The following is a 23,353-nucleotide window of genomic DNA, read 5'->3' on the forward strand; positions in this document are numbered from 1 at the left end:
CACTGATCCTGAACTTTTAAGCTCCTCTGCTTGTCTGTGTGTGTTTTTATTTTTGTCCCTATAGTCTATTTCCTTGCTCTTTCTCCAAAACGCATAGAACTATTTATTTATTTATTCTATTGATCCATCCTTTGCTTGAATAAATACAATCTCAGGCCTTTCTAAGAATATGACTTTAGAAATCTACACTGTAATTGGAAACCATGAAACACGTTTAAACCATGGTCTCAATATGTATGTTTTTAAGGGCAACTGATTTTCAAAATGAAAAGTATAGTTGTCAGTTTTTTAAGTGTGCTGTACAAATCCCCATGCATAATCAAACTTTAGAGAAATTTATGATTGAAAACAGTCCCATTTTGGGAAAAATGATACCAGTTTCAGAAATCATTTCCTTTACTTGGTGGAGAAGCAAGAGAGCAGAGTAATTATGAGTACTTGGTTGAGAACCAAATGTTCTAGGATTTAGATTCCAAACCTTCTACTCAATTACCTGTAGAATGCTTTTAAAAAATCACTGAAACTTTAGATTTCAAATTCCTAAACTGCACAGATAAATAACAATTCCAGGTCCAAAGAGTTACTGTAAGGATTAAATCACTTAATTGATTTTAACTTTTTAAGGCTGGATCATGGAAAAAGCAAGAGAGTTTCAGAGAAACATCTATGTCTGCTCTATTGACTATGCTAAAGCCTCTGACTGTGTGTATCACAATAAACTGTGGAAAATTATGAAAGAAAGGGGAATACCAAACCACCTGACCTGCCTCTTGAGAAACCTGTCTGCAGGTCAGGAAGTAACAGTTCGAACTGGACATGGAACAACAGACTGGTTCCAAATAGGAAAAGGAGTACGTCAGGCTGTATATTGTCACCCTGCTTATTTAACTTATATGCAGAGTACATCATGAGGAACACTGGGCTGGAGGAAGCACAAGCTGGAATCAAGATTGCCAGGAGAAATATCAATAACCTCAGATATGCAGATGACACCACCCTTATGACAGAAAGTGAAGAAAAACTAAAGAGCCTCTTGATGAAAGTGAAAGAGGAGAGTGAAAATGTTGGCTTAAAGCTCAACATTCAGAAAATGAAGATCATGGCATCTGGTCCCATCACTTCATGGGAAATAGATGGAGAAACAGTGGAAACAGTGACTGACTTTATTTTTCTTGGCTCCAAAATCACTGCAGATGGTGATTGCAGCCATGAAATCAAAAGAGGCTTACTCCTTGAAAGGAAAGTTATGACCAACCTAGACAGCATATTCAAAAGAAGAGACATTACTTTGCCAACAAAGGTCCATCTAGCCAAGGTTATTGTTTTTCCTGTGGTCATGTATGGATGTGAGAGTTGGACTGTGAAGAAAGGTGAGTGTCGAAGAATTGATGCTTTTGAACTGTGGTGTTGGAGAAGACTCTTGAGAGTCCCTTGAACTGCAAGGAGATCCAACCAGTCCATCCTAAAGGAGATCAGCTCTGGGATTTCTTTGGAAGGAATGATGCTAAAGCTGAAACTCCAGTACCTTGGCCACCTCATGCAAAGAGTTGACTCATTGGAAAAGACCTTGATGCTGGGAGGGATTGGGGGCAGGAGGAGAAGGGGACAACAGAGGATGAGATGGCTGGATGGTATCACCTACTTGATGGATATGAGTTTGGGTAAACTCCAGGAGTTGCTCATGGACAGGGAGGCCTGGTGTGCTGTGATTCATGGGGTTGCAAAAAGTCGTACATGACTGAGTTACTGAACTGAATAAATATTGGCCATTATCATCAGAACACTCACCTCCCAGTATTTTGAATGCCCAATGCCTTTTTCTTAACAAATATTCATGTGTAGTTTTATGAATTAGCTTTGATTGATTTAAAGGACAAACACACAAAAAAAACTAAAGGAAAACCTGGCATTTCACAGTTTTGCTTTTAGAATGGAACGTGTTAATATTTGAGATATTTGAAAATTTTAAGGAAATAGAAATGCCTAAGAAGTTATTCAGGGTTTTGTATGTGTTGTTCTAGATTGGTAGTTTTTTATTTATTTATTTTAATTTGAGGCTAATTACTTTACAATATTTTGGTGGTTTTTGCCATAATGTGACATGAATCAGCCATGGGTGTACATGTGTCCCTCATCTAATCCCCCATCTAAATCCTCCTCCCCATCCCATCCTTCAGGGTTGTCCCAGTGCACCGGCTTTGAGTGCGCTGTTGCATGCATCAAATTTGGACTGGTGCTCTATTTCACATATGGTAATATACATGTTTCACTGCTATTCTCTCAAATCATCCCACCCTCATCTTCTCCCACAGAATCCAAAAGTCTGTTCTTTACATCTGTGTCTCCTGTGCTGTCTCGCATATAGGGTCATTATTACCATCTTCCTAAATTCCATGTATATGCGTTAATATACTGTATTGGTGCTTTTCTTTCTGACTTACTTCACTCTGTATAAAAGGCTCAAGTTTCATCCACCTCATTAGAACTGAGGTAAAAAAAATGCATAAAAAGTGCATTATTTTTAATAGCTGAGTAATATTTTATTATATACATGTGCCACAGCTTTCTTATCCAGCTGTCTGCCAATGGACATCTAGGTTGCTTCCAAGTCCTAGCTATTGTAAACAGATGGATAGTTTTATATACATATATATATATATGTGTGTGTGTGTGTGTGTGTGTGTATCAGGTATATGAACAATAGTCCTATCATTTCCTGTGTCCTTTTTTGAGGTTTTCTGTGTATACTTATGGGAGAAGGCAATGGCACCCCACTCCAGTACTCTTGCCTGGAAAATCCCATGGATGGAGGAGCCTGGTGGGCTGCAGTCCATGGGGTCACTAAGAGTCAGGCATGACTGAGCGACTTCACTTTCACTATTGACTTTCATGCATTGGAGAAGGCAATGGCAACCCACTCCAGTATTCTTGCCTGGAGAATCCCACAGAGGGGAGCCTGATGGGCTGCCGTCTATGGGGTTGCACAGAGTCAGACACGGCTGAAGCGACTTAGCAGCAGCAGTCTATACTTACAAGTTTAATCTTTGATTATTCCATTATCATTGAAATCTAAAAGGACTGCGTTTGGTTCATGAGAGGATCTAGATTCTCATTTTGCAGTGTTTTGGACATGAAATATTTGTAAATTTATTTATTTATTTTTTTTTTTAATTTTTATTTTTTTTATTTTATTTTATTTTTTTTTTTAATTTAATTTTATTTTTAAACTTTACATAACTGTATTAGATTTGCCAAATATCAAAATGAATCCGCCACAGGTATACATGTGTTCCCCATCCTGAACCCTCCTCCCTCCTCCCTCCCCATTAAGTTAAAATTCTGCATGCCGTGTTATCACTTTTATGGCTCCTGGAATATATCAATTCTATTTTATTAATTTTTTTTATTGATGTGTAATTGTTTTGCAATGCTGTGTTAGTTTCTGCTGTACAACAAAGTGAATCAGCTATAAGTATACATATATTCCTTCACTCTTGGATTGGCGTCCTGTTCCCAACTGAAAATATTTAATAAGGCTACCTTACTGTTACAGGTCAGTAAGCTTCAGTAAATGCATCTTTGTTGAAATTCTACATATTTTAAAATATTACTGCCTTTCTGCTGTTTTCTATAGATTTGATATGATTATTAAAAATAAATTCTTAATCTAAATACTTGGTTGATCTAATTATTTTTTTTAACAGAGAAAAGTTATAAAGCTACCAATTTGCAATGAATTCAGAAGCTCTGGTAACCTATAATCTTTAATCACTAGGATACTAAAATTTCTTATATTTTAAACTTTTCTTGTACATAACCTTGAATTGCAATTTTAACTTTCTCTATTGAAAGCTTATTTTAGAAAATATTTTTTATTTTCCAGGTATTTCATATTTCTTGTTTAAACTTTTGAAACTACATAGATCATTTTATTCAAACATCAGTGGTTGTAAAAAAATTTATTATTTGAAATTTAGATTGCTGTCTATGTAAAACAATCTTTGATTTTTGTAAATATTTTTAAATATTAAAAATAAAATGCATAAGCATAAGCTCTTTATTAGGAGATAATGTAAATTATTTGTATTAATTCAAAACTCTCAACAAATTCAAATGTTTTAAATGTGCATTGTTTCACCTACCTAATTTATTTTAATTATTTTCCATTTTTACAAATTTTAATTGAGATTATTATGACTTATTTTTGCTCTGATGTCCATGTTTTCTAGACTCTATATTTACAGCAATTGCTATTTATTTTTGCTTGCATTTGTTCAATAATATACTTTTTGACTCCTCTCTCAGCTGTCAGAAGCATAATGCTTTTTCCTATATTTCTGGGTAGTTTTCATTTTTCTAGTCTTTTGACAAGCTATGTTTATATCTTGTTTTCAAGATAAAGGTGATGCATTTATGCAGTGGAGTACAGAACTCATAAAAAAATAGCTGGGTTTAATTTTTATTCACTATAATGTGCTTCCCTAAGATCAAAGAGTCAATAATTTTTTAATGTGTGTGTGTGTGTGTGTGTGTGTGTGTGTCTATGCATGTGTGTAGAGACATGAAGTACTTTAGCATAGCATAATTCCTAAGCCATTTTGGAGGTATATTTAGAGATTCTCATTTCTCCAAATCAGGCAGAAAAACTTCATTAAGTCCATAGTATTAAAAATAAAACTGGGTTTTGCTTTTATTTTTCCTTGAAAAGAGACTTGAACATCAATCCAGTTTAACATACTCTTCCCAGCATTGTTACAAAATGACCTCTGGAAAAGAGGAAATCCCCGCTGCTGCCTTCACTGTGCATGAATCTTGAGAAGGAATGAAACAAATTGAGCAGTCAAAGCATTTATTGAAAGGAACCAAAGATTAATTTCATGAAGTTCTTTTAGGAGAAAATACGTGTGTTTAAAATATTTGTCTCTCTCTTCAACAAGATTGTAAGCTCTTTGAGAAAATTTGCTTAGTCATAGTTTTGCTCTCCACAGCATAAAACAAATGTGTCACATATGCAGTGTATAATTAATCGCTTTCTTTGCTTTTTTGGCCTGTGGAAACATAGTGATGAATTCATCAAGGTTAAGAATTCTATCTTATTCATGTTTATATCTTGCCTGATATTTAGACAATCCTGTGCATATCAGCACTCAAAAAATATTAATTGAAAATTCTATTTCTAGAATTCTTTCAAAAACATTGTTTACTTGTATATTAAAAATGGCATAGTGATTAAGAGATTTCTCTTCAAATGGTTGTTTTCTTTAATGCTTAGGATAAGGAAATGAGTGTATGTAAATTTATGCTTTGTTGATGTGTTTTGTAACCATTGCAGTTACAAAAACCATTTGTAACTGGTTAGGCCTTCTTATATATCTTACATATATCACAAACCAACCTCCTGCAGAAATAAACAGTCTTCAGTTTTGGGACTGGCTGAAGACAATTCATGTGAAGGGATATGTGTATATGCACAATGTATACATTTGGTTTTAAAATTTTAACTTTCTTCCTTGATTTACATTACTGATATCTGACTCCTGAAAACTTCACTTTACCATGTGATTTTACATTATAAACCATTGTAAGTGACAGCTGATGAGATATACAATGTATTATTTAGGGAATTATTGAGCTATTTCAAATCCTGAATGATGATGCTGTGAAAGTGCTGCATTCAATATGCCAGCAAATTTGGAAAACTCAGCAGTGGCCACAGGACTGGAAAAGGTCAGTTTTCATTCCAATCCCAAAGAAAGGCAATGCCAAAGAATGCTCAAACTACTGCACAATTGCACTCATCTCACACGCTAGTAAAGTAATGCTCAAAATTCTCCAAGCCAGGCTTCAGCAATACGTGAACCATGAACTTCCAGATGTTCAAGCTGGTTTTAATAAAGGCAGAGGAACCAGAGATCAAATTGTTAACATCCACTGGATCATGGAAAAAAGTAGAGAGTTCCAAAAAAAAAAAATCAATTTCTACTTTATTGACTATGCCAAAGCCTTTGACTGTGTGGATCACAATAAACTGTGGAAAATTATGAAAGAGATGGGAATACCAGACCACCTGACCTGTCTCTTGAGAAACCTATATGCAGGTCAGGAAGCAACAGTTAGAATTGGACATGGAACAACAGACTGGTTCCAAATAGGAAAAGGGGTACATCAAGGCTGTATATTGTCACTCTGCTTATTTAACTTATATGCAGAGTACATCATGAGAAACACTGGGCTGGAACAAGCACAAACAGGAATCAAGATTACTGAGAGAAATATCAATAACCTCAGATATGCAGATGACACCATCCATATGGCAAAAAGTGAAGAGGAACTAAAAAGCCTCTTGATGAACGTGAAAGAGGGGAGTGAGAAATCTGGCTTAAAGCTCAACACTCAGAAAATGAAGATCATGGCATCTGGTCCCATCACTTCATGGGAAATAGATGGGGAAACAATGGAAACTGTGTCAGACTTTCTTTTTCTGGGCTCCAAAATCACTGCAGATGGTGATTGAAGCCATGAAATTAAAAGATGCTTATTCCTTGGAAGGAAAGTTATGAGCAACCTACATAGCATATTCAAAAACAGAGGCATTACTTTGCCAACAAAGGTCCATCTAGTCAAGGCTATGGTTTTTCCTGTGGTCATGTATGGATGTGAAAGTTGGACTGTGGAGAAGGCTAAGCACTGAAGAATTGATGCTTTTTAACTGTGGTGTTGGAGAAGACTCTTGAGAGCCCCTTGGACTGCAAGGAGATCCAGCCAGTCCATTCTGAAGGAGATCAGTCCTGGGTGTTCTTTGGAAAGACTGATGCTAAAGCTGAAACTCCAATACTTTGGCCACCTCATGCAAAGAGCTGACTCATTGGAAAAGACCCTGATGCTGGGAGGAATTGGGGGCAGGAGGAGAAGGGGATGACAGAGGATGAGATGGCTGGATGGCATCACGGACTCGATGGATATGAGTTTGGGTGAACTCTGGGAGTTGGTGATGGGCAGGGAGGCCTGGAGTGCTGCATTTCATGGGGTTGCAAAAAGTCAGACACGACTGAGTGACTGAACTGAACTGAAGGCTGTCTTAACAACTCATCACTCATTCCCTTTCTTAAACCTACATACATTTTTCATTCTAAGCACAATATCCGATTCAGATGATTGCTTTCATTATATTTCACCATCATCATGGAAAATTATTAAACTGATATTTCCTTTTTTTTCCTCTATCAAAGCTTTTCATTTATGCACTATAACTATAATGCTTAAATTTTTATAATTGTTTGAAAAATGTCAGCTGTTGAAATATATTTATATTTACCTATATTTTCCTCAGTTCTAATTGTATGCATTATTTGCACTTTCACTGTATATGTTGTCTGTAGATCATATCAGGCCTTCATATTTATTTGGTATTAATAAAATTATATATCAAATTGTTACTTTTTATGTTTTAATGTTTCCTAGTTAATCTCTCTCTAAGAGCAGAAACATATCACACTTTTCCAGTTAATCATAAAATGTAGAAATATATTTCACTTGTCGAGTTATGATTAAATGTCCATCAGATCAGATCAGATCAGTCGCTCAGTCGTGTCCAACTCTTTGCGACTCCATGAATCGCAGCACGCCAGGCCTCCCTGTCCATCACCAACTCCTGGAGTTCACTCAGACTCACGTCCGTCGAGTCAGTGATGCCGTGCAGCAATCTCATCCTCTGTCGTCCCTTTCTCCTCCTGCCCCCAATCCCTCCCAGCATCAGAGTCTTTTCCAATGACTCAACTCTTCGCATGAGGTGGCCAAATGTTCATATGTATACATATTTTAATATACACCTCAAACTTATCCTTCATGACCTCTCATCATTCTCTCTTTGAACTTCTGTATCTGTACCATCCCTCAATACCTCTAATTCATGTCTTTCCATAGTGAGTTAAGCAGGTATTACTAGGTCCTAGAAAAAAAAAAACAGTAAATTCAACCTGAAAGGGAAAAAAATTTTCAATGCCATTAGATGCTTTCTATGCTCAAGGATTATTTAGTTATTTTAAAATAAAATAAAACAGTAGACATGGAAGATGTTCTGGAAATTGAGTAGAAGTTATCCTTTTGTAGGAGGCATTTACATTTAAAGGGGAAATGTCCATGTAGCTCAGACTGTAAAGAATCTGCCTGAAATGCAGGAGACCTGGGTTCAATCCCTGGGTGGGGAAGATCCCTTGGAGAAGGAAATGGCAACCCAGTCCAGTATTCTTGCCTGGAGAATCCCCACGAACACAGAAGCTTGGTGAACTACAATCCAATCTATGGAGTCACAAAGAGTTGGGTACTGAGTGACTAACACTGCTACTCTCCATTTGGAAGGATGTCTCCCTCTCTGTGGGCTTCCCTGCTGGCTCAGTGAGTAAAGAATCTGCCTGCAATGCAGGAGACCTGGTTTTGATCCCTAGATTGGGAAGATCCCCTGGAGATGGAATGGCTACCCTCTCCAGTATTCTTGCCTGGAGAACTCCAAGGACAAAGGAGCCTGGAGGGCTACAGTCCATGAGGCCGCAAAGATTCACAAAGAGTCTGACATGACTAAGTGACTATCACTTACACTTTGCCTCCCTTTCTATACCAGGAGAAAGATGACTAAATCTCTATTCAGTGAAGAAAGAATGAAGTTGAGTCTGCATTAACAACTGCACTCTTGGTTACTATTCTTTCCTGACTCCCACCCTCCCATATCTTCTTTTACCTTTAGCTGGAGATGGTATTTAAGGTCGTGGCTTAGACCCTTTTTGGAGAATTACTCAGTTTTCTTGGATGTCTCCCATGTATAAGGGGGATATATATATTACTAAATTTCTATTTGTTTTTATCCTGGTCATCTGCCTTTCATTACAAGAAGGTGGGTTTCAGCCAAAAATAAGAAAGGACAGAGGGAAAATTATTTTTTGTTCCCCACAAATCTCATACAGTAGGTGAAAAGTGATACAAATTAGATAACAATTAATGAATTAGAAAACAAAAAAAAAAGATAATTTAATAGCATTTGTCAAAAAAGACAGAGGAGCTTGGCGAGCTATGGTCCATAGAGTTGCAAAGAGTTCGACATGAATAAAGTGACTAAGCAGCAGCAACAGCAGCATCCAAAGAAAACAAAAGAATCATTCTTTCACTCATTAAAGAAAAAAAAACAACAGTAGAGTCCAAGAGAAAAAGGAATGTTTGTGGATGGCATAGTTAAAACCAACAAATTAAAGGATGAAACTATATCATATTAAATCAAGAGAGACTTTTAAAAAAATCTCTGAGCAGACTTTTGTTTCTGCCGTGATACAATAAAAGGTACAGTAATAGCCACAAATCGTGTAAAAAAATATATATATATATATTGAACATAATCAAGATAAATTTCAAGGATGGGAAAATATTAAGCAAGTGACTTGCTCCTGGTAATTTTGCAGTAACCAATTTAGAGTCACAAATATAGAGTCAAAATTATAGTCACCAAAAGCTACAGGGAAGCTCCTGTAGCTCAGATGGTAAAGAATCTGCCTGAAATCCCCAAGACCCGGGTTTAATCCCCAGGTCGGGAAGATTCCCTGGAGAAGGGAATGACTACCCACTCCAGGATTCTCGCCTGAAGCATTACAAGGACATAGAAACCTGGTAGGCTATAGTCCACGGGGTTGCAAAGAGCTGGACACAACTAAGTGACTAATGTTAATATTATGGTTGTTGAGGTGGTTTTTACATTGAAAATTACTATTAGCCTCTTATTTTACTTAACTCCCAAAGTTACTTATCATCAAATAAGTTTACTCTGGCTTTCTAATCTCCAAATAAGACTGGATTCCCGGGTGGCTCAGAGGGTAAAGAGTCTGCCTGCAATGTGGGAGCCCTGAGTTTGATCCCTGGGTCGGGAAGATCCCTGGAAAAGAAAATGGCAACCACTCCAGGATTCTTGCCTAAAAAAGTCACACGGATGGAGGAGCCTGGTGAGCTATAATCCATAGGGTCACAAGGAATCAGACTTTCAGTGAAAAATTAACTGGTCACTCGAAGAAAGAAATGGAAACTTTTATTCAAGTCAAATTGAGGATTGTAACTTGAGGACAGCTCAGAAATCCAGGAACTTTTTGCCTGTTAGAAGTCAAAGGACAGTTACATAAGTTTTTGAGACAGAGACCTGTATATTAAATGATGTATATTTGACAGTGGATACAATCTAGATCTAAGCAAGTACTAGGTCATGGTTCATGTGAAAGGGTTAGTTTCTCAGTCGGGTCTGACTCTTTATGACCCCATGGACTGCATCCCACCAGGCTCCTCTGTCCATGGGGTTTCCAAGGCAAGAATACTGGAGTGGGTTGCCTTTTCCTTCTCCAGGGAATCTTCCCGACCCAGGGATCAAACCCAGATCTCCCACATTGCAGGCAGATTCTTTACCATTTGAGCCACCAGGGAAGTCGTGGGTCATAGTGGTATCATATGAGATTAAAAAGGAATATCTTAAGGAGTTGCTTTGTTGATGCTAGAAGAATGTTGCTTTTTATGGCTGAGCAGGTTTCTGTTGACAGTGGAGGTTTGGCCAAGGCATAATGTAGATACACAATGCACCGTAGAGGGGAGGGAGGAGGTGAAAGGACAGAAGGACATTTTTGCTTATAATTTTTCTTATCATAAAATATGAATTTTATTTCACACCTATTCTAGCAGAACAAAGTTTGAGTGAGTATAAATGCCCTTCCAAAATTCATTAAAATTACAATAAATGCACAATTTTTTCCTTTTTTCCAAACAACAAATTATCTCTTGAAATTCGGGAGGATGACCAGAGTTTCCTATAAGAGTCACTTTTAAATCTATATGAAAATTGGTTTAATTCTCATGAATTAATGAAAGATTCATAAGAGTATTTTAACCTGATTCTCAGTTTATCCCTTTTTATAGTCTTTCCTTGTTATCTCACCTTGGATAAACAATATTCAATAACATTCTTAACATCTGAAGAAGACTTCACTAGAATAAAGTTGGTTATAGGGTGTCAGTCAATAAATAAAACATGAAGTTATTGGTTTTATGAGAGACTAGAATAACATTGGCTATAGTATGTTATGAAATTTAAATTATAAAATAAGGATGGATACTGAACATCCAGTATGATAATAATTATGAAGTTCTACAGGTATGCAAACAAGCATTATATTAAAAAATCATCTGGAGAAATTTATCAAAATGTTACAAAATTTATCAAAATGTTATATAATGTTGAATTTTTTCATATTCTTTCAATTTTGTTAAATTCTCAGTTTGTTTCTAATGAAAATGTCTACTCCCATAATAGTGTCATGCAATTAGATATAAAAGACTCATTGTGAAAAATAAGTCTTTCCTCAGGAATGAAAAAATCATTCTTTCCCTGACAGTTTCAGGTATAGAGTAAGTATTGCTCTAGAATAGTTTCTCTACCACCCAGGCAAAAATTTAGAGCACCACACAGGAAGACCAAGCCATTAGGCCCCTCACTGTGGGTCTTGCAAAGGAAGACATCTAGTTTCTCATGGCCTAGCATACCTGCATCTAGTCCCTGAAGACATGCCAAGTCCCTTTTGTCCTTGGAGATATGCCAAGAATTCTTCCTTGGAAATTGGTCCACAGGGATGACCAAGTGTTGCAATCATCAATCCCCAGTATGTGAGGTGCCCTGGAATTATTAGGATAAGAGGCAAGGCATACTCTGCTCTGCTTCTGATATCCATTTTAGACATACATTCCTGGCAGATGTTACATTTGATCGGGAACTGAACAAACTTTCTAGGTTGATTAATTTTTCCTTCAGAATAAGACAAAATGACTGCACTAATATTTAAAAAGAATTTATCTCAAAGAAACAAATATTATATTACAGAAAGACAGATAATATTAGAAGAAGGTGTTTTTCAGTCAATCTTGCTTCCCAGTAAGTATTGTTCTAAAAAATTGAAGATTTTAGTTGAAATCAAATAAAGCATGAATAATATCAGAAGAGTATGCATGCAGATACCATTTTAGATATCTTTGCCTTCAGTAGTGCCAGGACTGGTGGACCCAGAAACAGAGTTGTTATGATCATGATCTCTTAGCCATTTAGAAATATAATTTTAGAAGAAATTTGATTTTGAATGGCCAGGTTATGATGTTTGTATCTTTTGGAAATTAATACTTTGTATGTGGTCAGTCTACTAAAGTCCAAAGATTGATAGTTATTTTTCATTAGTATTAAATAATATTAGGGGAAATAGCAGAGCATAGTATATTAAAAATATTCTACTATGATTGTTTATGATATATATAGCATTTTAATAGGCATATTTGAAACTAACTATGACAGGAATATAATGGACACGCTCTCTGGAGTCAGTCTATCTTGGTAGAAATACAGAGCCAATATTTAATAGTTCTAACTATGGAAACATTACCCAAATTCTGTTACCTTTTTCTTATATGAAAAATGTGGGTAATAATACTATGGTATAATAAACTAATGGGAATTAAATTCATTAATAATGGGAAGCATTTAGGAGGCTTCCGTGGTGTCTCAGAGGTTAAAGCCTCTGCCTCCAATGCAGGAGACCCAGGTTCAATTCTTGGGTTGGGAAGATCCCCTGGAGAAGGAAATGGCAACCCACTCCAGTACTCTTGCCTGGAGAATCCCATGGATGGAGGAGCCTGGTAGGCTACAATCCGCGGGGTCGCAAAGAGTTGGACATGACTGAGCGAGTTCACTTTCTTTCACTTTCAGGCTTATACAATTTATTCAATATACTACTTTTTGTTGTATTTAAATGTCAATTTACATCTATTTGTATATTTGGGAATCAAATTAATATTTTTTTCTTCATACACAGTCCATACCTCATTATCATCAGTTTTTAGAAACACTAAATGAATATAAATATGTCAGGTCTTATATAGCAACACAAACTTTTTGAAGTAATTTCTGATAAGTTTCAACTTTGATTTCTCAACAGTTTGGAGCATTTGAACACTATGGGCAGAAGGAATATCACACAGGTGTCTGACTTCATCCTCATGGGGCTGACAGACTCTGAAGAGATCCGGCTGGTCCTCTTCACCCTCTTTTTCCTGATATACCTGATCACTGTGCTGGGGAATGTGGGGATGATCCTGATAATCTACCTGGATTCCCAGCTTCACACACCCATGTACTTTTTCCTCAGTCACTTGTCATTTCTTGACCTCAGTTACTCAAGTGTCATCACCCCTAAAACCTTAGACAACTTACTGACTTCCATCAAAACTATTTCATACGTGAACTGCTTCACTCAGATGTCTTTCTTTGTCTTCTTGGGTGCCACTGAATGTTTCCTTCTCTCCTCCATGGCCTATGATCGCTATGCAGCCATCTGCAGCCCTCTGCATTACCCCGTTGTTATGTCCACCAGACGCTGCTGCTCTCTTGTTTTTGGATCCTATTTGATTGGCTTTACAGATTCCTTTGTCAATGTGCTTTGCATGAACAAATTGCATTTCTGCGACTCCAGTGTAATCTACCACTTTTTCTGTGACACATCCCCAATTCTATCCCTGTCCTGCACTGACACACATGATATTGAAATCATAATATCCATTTTTGCTGGCTGTACCCTAGTGGTGTCTCTTATCACAATATCCGTGTCCTATGTGTCCATTATGTCCACCATCCTGAAAATTACTTCCACTGCAGGGAAGCAGAAAGCCTCCTCTACCTGTGCCTCCCATCTCCTGGGAGTAACCATCTTCTATGGCACTATGATTTTCACTTACCTAAAACCAAGTAAGTCCTACTCCTTGGGAAAGGATCAAGTGGCTTCTGTTTTTTATACTATTGTCATCCCCATGCTGAATCCCCTTATATACAGTCTTAGAAACAAGGAAGTGAAGAATGCTGTCAGTAGAGTCATGCAGAAAAGAAAGGTTTCCAAGCAATTAAAATAACTGTGATGCTGAACTTTTAAGCTATTTTTTTTTCCTTCTTCCCTTTACGGCATTTCCTTCCTCTTTCTCCAGAAATGAATTGAAGACTTTACTTGTTCTTTATTTATTCATTTATTCAGTAGAATTATCCTTTGAATGAACAAATATTTTCTTGGACATTTATTAGAATATGCCTTTAGAAATCCACATTGTAATTGGAAACACTGACACATGTTAAATCCATGGTGCACATCTATCTGTTTTTAAGGCTAACTGATTAGCAAAATAAAAATTTTATTTACCACCTTTTAAAGTATTTCATGCATATTCAGAGAATTTTATGACAGAAAAGAGCTTCATTTTTGGAACAATGACAACACTTTTAGAAATTATTTCATTTACATTGTGGAAAAGCAGTATAGCAGAGTGCTCTTGTTATTGAACCAAACACTCCAGACTTTTGATTCTAGATCTGCAGCTCTTTCAGCTGTGTAACTCTTAAATAAACACTTTCTCAATTGAATATAATAAATTATGATTCCAGGTCCATAGAGTTTTTCTAAAGATTAAATCGTATAACTGATATAAGTGTTTAAGGTAGTACTATTAAAGGCAGACCATTATCATTAGAAGAAGGCAGAAAGCAATGGCACCCCACTCCAGTACTCTGACCTGGAAAATCCCATGGACGGAGGAGCCTGATAGGCTGCAGTCCATGGGGTCACTAGGAGTCAGACAAGACTGAGTGACTTCACTTTCACTTTTCACTTTCACTTTTCACTTTTATGTATTGGAGAAGGAATTGGCAACCCACTCCAGTGTTCATGCCTGGAGAATCCCAGGGACGGCAGAGCCTGGTGGGCTGCCGTCTAAGGGGTCACACAGAGTTGGACATGACCGAAGAGACTTAGCAGCAGCAGCATTATTTTTAGAACACTCTTATTTGTTCAGTATTTTTAATGCAGTGTCTTATTCTTACAGAATATTCTCTTGTTTGTATAAAATTACTTTTGGTAGATTTAAAAGACAAACACACAAATAGCTAAAAAAAAAAACTCAGCACCTCACAGGTTTGGATTTAAAATAGTACATGCCAATATTGCAGAAAACTTGAAAAATGTTGAAAATTTAAGGAACTAGAAATGCCCTAAAAATTAATAACTTTTATGTTTTCTTCCAGATTGATAGTTATGTGTGTGTATATGTGTATATATATATAATATATATATTATATATATAAAATGTGCTAGAACAATACTTCTGTCATTTCATATGCACCTTTTTGCAGTTTACTGTGTACATTAACAAGATTAACCTTTAACTATTTTTTTGTCAATGAATTCTAAGATGAATGTGTTTTTGATACATGGGGAAAATTCACTTTCATTTTGCAATTCTTTGAATGCGAAGTGTTTGTAAATTCATCAAGTTAAAAATCTGCAGACAGTTATATCTCTTTGGTTACTATCTGAAAATATTTAAAAAAATCCTTCCTTTCTATGATGTGTCAACAAGCTTCAGTAAATTGCTTTTTAATTGAAATTCTGTGTATTTTATAGTGTAATTGTCTTTCTCTCGATTTCTAGAGATTTGTAAAATTAAATTAAATGCTTTTTTAATTTTTATTTTATTTTATTTTTTAACTTTACAATATTGTAAATGCTTATCTCATTTGTTTTAAACTACTTAACAGAGATAAGTAGTTCAGTTCAGTTCAGTTGCTCAGTCGTGTCCGACTCTTTGTGACCCCATGAACTGTAGCACGCCAGGCTTCCCTGTCCATCACCAACCCCCAGAGTTTACCCAAACCCATGTCCATTGAGTCAGTGATGCCATTCAACCGTCTCATAACCTCTGTCATCCCCTTCTCCTGCCCTCAATCTTTCCCAGTATCAGGGTCTTTTCCAATGAGACAGCTCTTCGCATCAGGTGGCCAAAGTATTGAAGTTTCAGCTTCAAAATCAGTCCTTCCAAGGAACACCCAAGACTGATCTCCTTTAGGATGAACTGGTTGGATCTCCTTGCAGTCCAAGGGACACTCAGGAGTCTTCTCAGACACCACAGTTCAAAGACATCAATTCTTCGGCACTCAGCCTTCTTTATAGTCTAACTCTCACATCCATACATGACCACAGGAAAAACCATAGCCTTGACTAGATGGATCTTTGCTGGAAAAGTAATGTCTCTGCTTTTCAATATGCTATTTAGGTTGGTCATAACTTTCCTTCCAAGGAGTGTCTTTTAATTTCATGGCTGCAATCACCATCTGCAGTGATTTTGGAGCCCCCCAAAATAAAGTCTGACACTGTTTCCACTGTTTCCCCATCTATTTGTCATGAAGTGATGGGACCAGATGCCATGATCTTCATTTTCTGAATGTTGAGCTTTAAGCCAACTTTTTCACTCTCAAGACTCTGTCTCTTTCATCAAGAGGCTTTTGAGCTCCTCTTCACTTTCTGCCATAAGGGTGGTGTCATCTGCATATCTGAGGTTATTGATATTTCTCCCAGCAATCTTGATTCCAGCTTGTGCCTCATCCAGCTCAGGATTTCTCACTGACTATGCCAAAGCCTTTGACTGTGCGGATCACAGTAAACTGTGGAAAATTCTGAAGGAGATGTGAATACCAGACCATCTGACCCACATCTTGAGAAACATGTATGCAGGTCAGGAAGCAACAGTTAGAGATAAGAAGTAAAACTACAAATTTACAATGAATTCAGTTTTTGTGTTAGCTCATTAATTTTAGTCTGGTAGAGCGCTAAAAATTTCCCTTAAAGTTTTTCTTGTATATAATATTGAATTTCAATTTTAATCTATTCTGCTATTTAAAGGTTAAGATCATATTTTTTATTTACCAAGCATTTAATATTTTTTGTTTAAATTTTTTTAACTAGATAATTTTATTTACACTATAATAATTTTAAACTTTCATTTTTTTATTTTATTTTATTTTTTTTAATTTTATTTTATTTTTAAACTTTGCATAACTGTATTAGTTTTGCCAAATATCAAAATGAATCTGCCACAGGTATACATGTGTTCCCCATCCTGAACCCTCCTCCCTCCTCCCTCCCCATTCCATCCCTCTGGGTTGTCCCAGTGCACCAGCCCCAAGCATCCAGTATCATGCATCGAACCTGGACTGGAAACTCATTTCATACATGATATTTTACATGTTTCAATGCCATTCTCCCAAATCTTCCTACCCTCTCCCTCTCCCACAGAGTCCATAAGACTGTTCTATACATCAGTGTCTCTTTTGCTGTCTCGTACACAGGGTTATTGTTACCATCTTTCTAAATTCCATATATATGCGTTAGTATACTGTATTGGTGTTTTTCTTTCTGGCTTACTTCACTCTGTATAATAGATATTTTATTTTATTTTTAAACTTTACAAGATTGTATTAGTTTTGCCAAATATCAAAATGAAACTTTCATTTTTTAAATTAATTTTTTTATCTACAAAACTATATTTGATTATTTTAATAATAAGATGCAAAAGTGCAATTCTCTTTTAGGAGTTAAAAGTTTACATTGTTTTACTAGTTCAAACTGTTAATAAATTGAAGTGTTTTAAATATGAATTATTTGCTGATAATTAGTTTAAAAAGTCACTTATCATTTATCAAGGCCATTTGAAGTTATCATGACTGCTTTTCTCTGATTTCAATGTTTTCTAGATTCTATACTTAGAGCAATTGCTACTTGTTTTTGCTTCCATTAGTTTAACAGTATACTTTTTGTCTCCTTTGTTATCATTCATAAACATAATGTAGCTTCATATATTTATGAGCCCTTTTCAGTTTTCTAGCCTCTTTTATAAGTTATGCTTTTACTATGCTTTCATTTCTATTTCTATGATTAGGAAATGTATTTTCTGCAAACAAATATGATGAACAGATTCTATGATGTGGACAATTCTTAAATTAGGTAAATTTTAAAACAACTTAAACTTTATAAATTGACTATACTATTCTTATAAAAATGTAGTTTAGAATACATTTATGTGATTATAGAAACATAAGTAATATTATTACACATGTGCATTGTGTTATATCATCTATAGGCCATATGAAATATTTCAAATATTTTTATTTTCCTAAATTTATATTAGTGCATACCACATTTTATGTAAAATGGAGTCTGAAGTAATTTAAAATATAATATGCTTTTTTACGGTGCCATGTCAAAATGCTATTTAATAAAAGTATGATACAGAGAAAGATACAAAAACATAAACAGCTGCATTTACTGTCATAAATTGATAAATAGAATGATCATGATATATTTTGCTAAGTATTTCCCATCTACAAGCCAATATTTAAAGGGCTTTAGATAAAGAGTGAAAAGAGTTTATCTTCACAAGAGAACTTACAGGTAAGTACCAGCAACATCTACATGCTAATTTCAGGTGATGGAAGGCCATCCTCCTACTTATTCAGTCAACAACTTAAAAGGACTCCTGAAATTTTATCTTTATCTCACACACCTCACATCCAATCTATCAAGATAGTATATAAATTCAAAATACACGGTATATTTGAAGTCTGACTACTTCTCAACATCTTTTCTGGTACCCACACTGGTTCAAAGAACGATCATAGTCTTAGAATCATTGCTGCAGTCTCTGGACTTGTCTCTGCTTGGCCTTGTCCTTCTTGAATTTAAATGTCAATCTAAGAGCCAGAGCAATCATACTGTTAAAGAGTAAGTTGGAATATATTACTTTATTTAATAATCCTACAGGTCTTATCTCACTAAGAGTAAAAAGGAAAATCTTCATAAGATCCCACTGGTCCATAATAACCTTGCATCCAATACTAACCTCCGTGAACTCATTCCTTACTATTGTATCAATTATATTCACTTTGATTTAACCACATGACATCCTAACTCTTCAGTGTATACTAGTCCTGATACTACCTGAGATTTTTCCATTTTTCCTTCATTCAGAAATTCCTGTTCATAGAGAACTACATTTTTTTTTTTTTAGTCTTATCTACCAGTTCCAAATAGGAAACAGAGTTCGTCAAGGCTGTATATTGTCACTCTGTTTATTTAACTTACATGCAGAGTACATCATGAGAAACAGTGGACTGGAAGAAACACAAGCTGGAATCAAGATTGCCGGGAGAAATATCAATAACCTCAAATATGCAAATGACACGACCCTTATGGCAGAAAGTGAAGAGGAACTCAAAAGCCTCTTAATGAAAGTGAAAGTGAAGAGTGAAAAAGTTGGCTTAAAGCTCAACATTCAGAAAATGAAGATCATGGCATCCGGTCCCATCACTTCATGGGAAATAGATGGGCAAACAGTGGAAACAGTGTCAGACTTTATTTTTCTGGGCTCCAAAATCACTGCAGATGGTGACTGCAGCCATGAAATTAAAAGACGCTTACTCCTTGGAAGGAAAGTTATGACCAACCTAGATAGCATATTCAAAAGCAAAGACATTACTTTGCCAACAAAGGTCCGTTTAGTCAAGGCTATGGTTTTTCCTGTGGTCATGTATGGATGTAAGAGTTGGACTGTGAAGAAGGCTGAGCGCTGAAGAATTGATGCTTTTGAGCTGTGGTGTTGGAGAAGACTCTTGAGAGTCCCTTGGACTGCAAGGAGAGCCAACCAGTCCATTGTGAGGAGATCAGCCCTGGGATTTCTTGGAAGGATTGATGCTAAAGCTGAAACTCCAGTACTTTGGCCACCTCAGGCGAAGACTTGACTCATTGGAAAAGACTCTGATGCTGGGAGGGATTGGGGGCAGGAGGAGAAGGGGACGCCAGAGGATGAGATGGTTGGATGGCATCACTGACTCGATGGATGTGAGTCTGAGTGAACTTCGGGAGTTGGTGATGGACAGGGAGGCCTGTCATGCTGCGATTCATGGGGTCACAAAGAGTCGGACACGACTGAGCGACTGATCTGATCTGATCTGATTGAATAAAAACACCCTTGCCACTTTATTTAAAATTGTACCTGTTCTCTATTCTTTTTCATGTTTCGTTTGTTCCCCATACCAAGTATCTACATCCGACCATTAATAATATTTTGCTAGTGCATTTTTTTTCTTTTCTGCTCCTCTTCCCTCTCCACACACACACTATCATATAAACGTAATCAGTTCAGGATTCTTGCTTAATTTGTTCAACATTGTATCCCCAGTACTAGATCTATGCCTCAAAATATTTTTGAAGGTTGCAATTTACAGATAAGGAAACTGCAGAGCAGAAAGAGTAGACAGTGGTCCATGGTCACTCCACTAGTTAAAGAACCAGCCAGCTCACATTTGAGCCCAGATACCCTAACTCTAGTGTTCATAACGACAACTAGTGTCCTTATCACCACTCTCTCATTGGATATTTTTTCAACATAATTGTACTATGATTATCAGAGTTGAAAAAGTAGAATTCACAGCTATATTAAAGAAAACATTAAAGAAAATACCAGAGGCTGTCGAAAGCTGTATGTAGCTGGCAGACAGTCTCTGGAAATGCTGATTGAAGACAGTATAGTTTTGGCATTACTAGATAGGCCTTGGCAAACATACAGTCACAGTCCTATTCACAGAAGGAAAAGTAAAGAACAGTTTATCCCTTAATAGTATTAGTCTAAAAAATAAATCTGTGATAGTCAGGGAACAGGCTATGTTGGTATAAGAGTGGGATTCAGAAACAGTGGCTCAATAAAGAAAACAATATCCTCAGTTGCAAATTCCTAGATGTTAACTGTTTAGGGTGTGTGGATGACTTTTTTTCACAGAACAATCCTGGAAATTACGTTTCTTTTATGTTTTTGATTGGTTAGCCCCCAAATGTTGTCCTCTTCTGCATTGTTGAAAGTGAAGAGGAACTAAAAAGCCTGTTGATGAAAGTAAAAGTGGAGAGTGAACAAGCTGGCTTAAAGCTCAACATTCAGAAAACGAAGATCATGGCATTCGATCTCATCACTTCATGGGAAATAGATGGGGAAACAGTGGAAACAGTGTCAGACTTTATTTTTGGGGGCTCCAAAATCACTGCAGATGGTGACTGCAGCCATGAAATTAAAAGACACTTACTCCTTGGAAGGAAAGTTATGACCAACCTAGATAGCATATTCAAAAGCAGAGACATTACTTTGCCAACAAGGGTTCATCTAGTCAAGGCTATGGTTTTACCTGTGGTCATGTATGGATGTGAAAGTTGGACTGTGAAGAAGGCTGAGCACTGAAGAATTGATGCTTTTGAAGTGTGGTGTTGGAGAAGACTCTTGAGAGTCCCTTGGACTGCAAGGAGATCCCACCAGTCCATTCTGAAGGAGATCAGCCCTGGGATTTCTTTGGAAGGAATGATGCTAAAGCTGAAACTCCAGTACTTTGGCCACCTCATGCGAAGAGTTGACTCATTGGAAAAGACTCTGATGCTGGGAGGGATTGGGGGCAGGAGGAGAAGGGGACGGTGGAGGATGAGATGGCTGGATGGCATCACTGACTCGATGGACGTGAGTCTGGGTGAACTCCGGGAGTTGGTGATGGACAGGAAGGCCTGGTGTGCTGCGATTCATGGGGTCGCAAAGAGTCAGACACGACTGAGTGACTGAATTGACTGACTGACTGACTGATGAATGGATATAATGTATTCTTTATAAGTCAGTAAAGAATGATCAAAGTATTGGTTAAAGTCGAAATGTCTTTATTATGTTAAATTTTTTAATATAATTTAAAGCAAAAATTAAAAATTTATGCATAGTTTTATCTTATCTTGCCATAAACCTGATTTTTATTTCACACTTGTTTTAGTAGAACTAACTTTTGGTGAAAAAATTTGCCCTTCTAAAGTTCAAAAATGATACAATAAATGCAAAAGTAGCTCCTTTATCTAAACCAACAAATTATCTCCCGAAATTCTGAAATATGAGCAGAGTTTCCTGTAAGAGTCACTTTTAAATCTATATAAAATAGGTTTAATTATCATGAGTTGATAAAAGATTCACAAGAATATTTTAATCTGATACATCTCTATATATCTAATATATATATATATATATATATCCTGAGAAAACCATAATTGAAAAAGACACATACATTTACCCCAGTTTTCATCATTGACTATATTTTTATGAGATGTATTCACTTTGAAATTATTTGTCAGGACTTGTTTTCCATTATCTAACATAAATAATATTTAGAGAAACCATAGGCATTTTCTTAAAGTTGTATGCCATAAATTTCACCTATATTGTACAACACCAAAGCCTTTTTCTATGTGAACAATAAACTGTGGAAAATTCTGAAAGAGATGGGAATATCAGACCACCTGACCTACCTCCTGTGAAATCTGTATGCAGGTAAAGAAACAACAGTTAGAACCGGACATGGAAAAACAGACTGGTTCCAAATTGGGAAAGGAGTACGTCAAGGCTGTATACTGTCACCCTGCTTATTTAACTTATATGAAGAGTACATCATGAGAAATGCTGAGCTGGATGAGGCACAAGGTGGAATCAAGATCACTAGGAGAAATATCAATAACCTCAGATATGCAGATGACACCACCCTTATGGCAGAAAGTGAAGAAAAACTAAAGAGCTTCTTAATGAAAGTAAAAGAGGAGAGTGTAAAAGTTAGCTTAAAGCTCAACATTCAGAAAACTAAGATTATGGCATCTGGTCCCATTGGCAGATAGATGGGGAAACAGTGGAAACAGTGGCTGACTTTTTTTTTCTGGATATATATATATATATATATATATATATATATATGGAATGGAGAAGGCAATGGCACCCCACTCCAGTACTCTTACCTGGAAAATCCCATGGATGGAGGAGCCTGGTAGGCTGCAGTCCATGGGGTCGCTAAGAGTCGGACACGACTGGGTGACTTCACTTTCACTTTTCACTTTCATGCATTGGAGAAAGAAATGGTAACCCACTCCAGTGTTCTTGCCTGGAGAATCCCAGGGACGGGGGAGCCTGGTGGGCTGCCATCTATGGGGTCGCACAGAGTTGAACACGACTGAAGTGACTTAGCAGCAGCAGCAGCATATATATGGAATCTAAAAAGATGGTAATGAAGAACCTATCGGCAGGGCAGCAATGGAGATGCAGACACAGGGAAGAGACTTGTGGACACAACAGGGGATGGAGAGGGGGTACAAATTGAGAGAGTAGCGTGGAAACCTATACATTACCATATGTAACATTAGATAGCCAGTGGAAATTCGCTATATGACACAAAGAGCTCAAATCTTATACTCTGTGACAACCTAGAGGGGTGGGATGGAGTGGGAGGTGGGAAGAGGGTTCAAGAAGGGAAGGACATATGTATACCTATGGCTGATTCGTGTTTTTGTATGACAGAAGCCAACACAACTTGTAAAGCAATTATCCTCTAATTATAAATGAATAAATTAGAAAGAATATAGTGAGG

General features: G+C 36.6%; 1 protein-coding gene across 1 annotated transcript; it reads left to right on the plus strand.

The window, feature by feature from the left end:
* Nucleotides 1-13,014: 13,014 nt before the first annotated feature.
* LOC129628507 (olfactory receptor 8H1-like) lies at nucleotides 13,015-13,962 on the plus strand. The gene has a single exon (XM_055547938.1). The coding sequence runs from the start codon at nucleotides 13,015-13,017 to the stop codon at nucleotides 13,960-13,962; it is 948 nt and encodes a 315-aa protein (XP_055403913.1).
* Nucleotides 13,963-23,353: the final 9,391 nt, after the last annotated feature.

The sequence above is a fragment of the Bubalus kerabau genome, chromosome 15 (genome assembly GCF_029407905.1).
Source record: "Bubalus kerabau isolate K-KA32 ecotype Philippines breed swamp buffalo chromosome 15, PCC_UOA_SB_1v2, whole genome shotgun sequence".
Classification (NCBI taxonomy): Eukaryota; Metazoa; Chordata; class Mammalia; order Artiodactyla; family Bovidae; genus Bubalus; species Bubalus kerabau.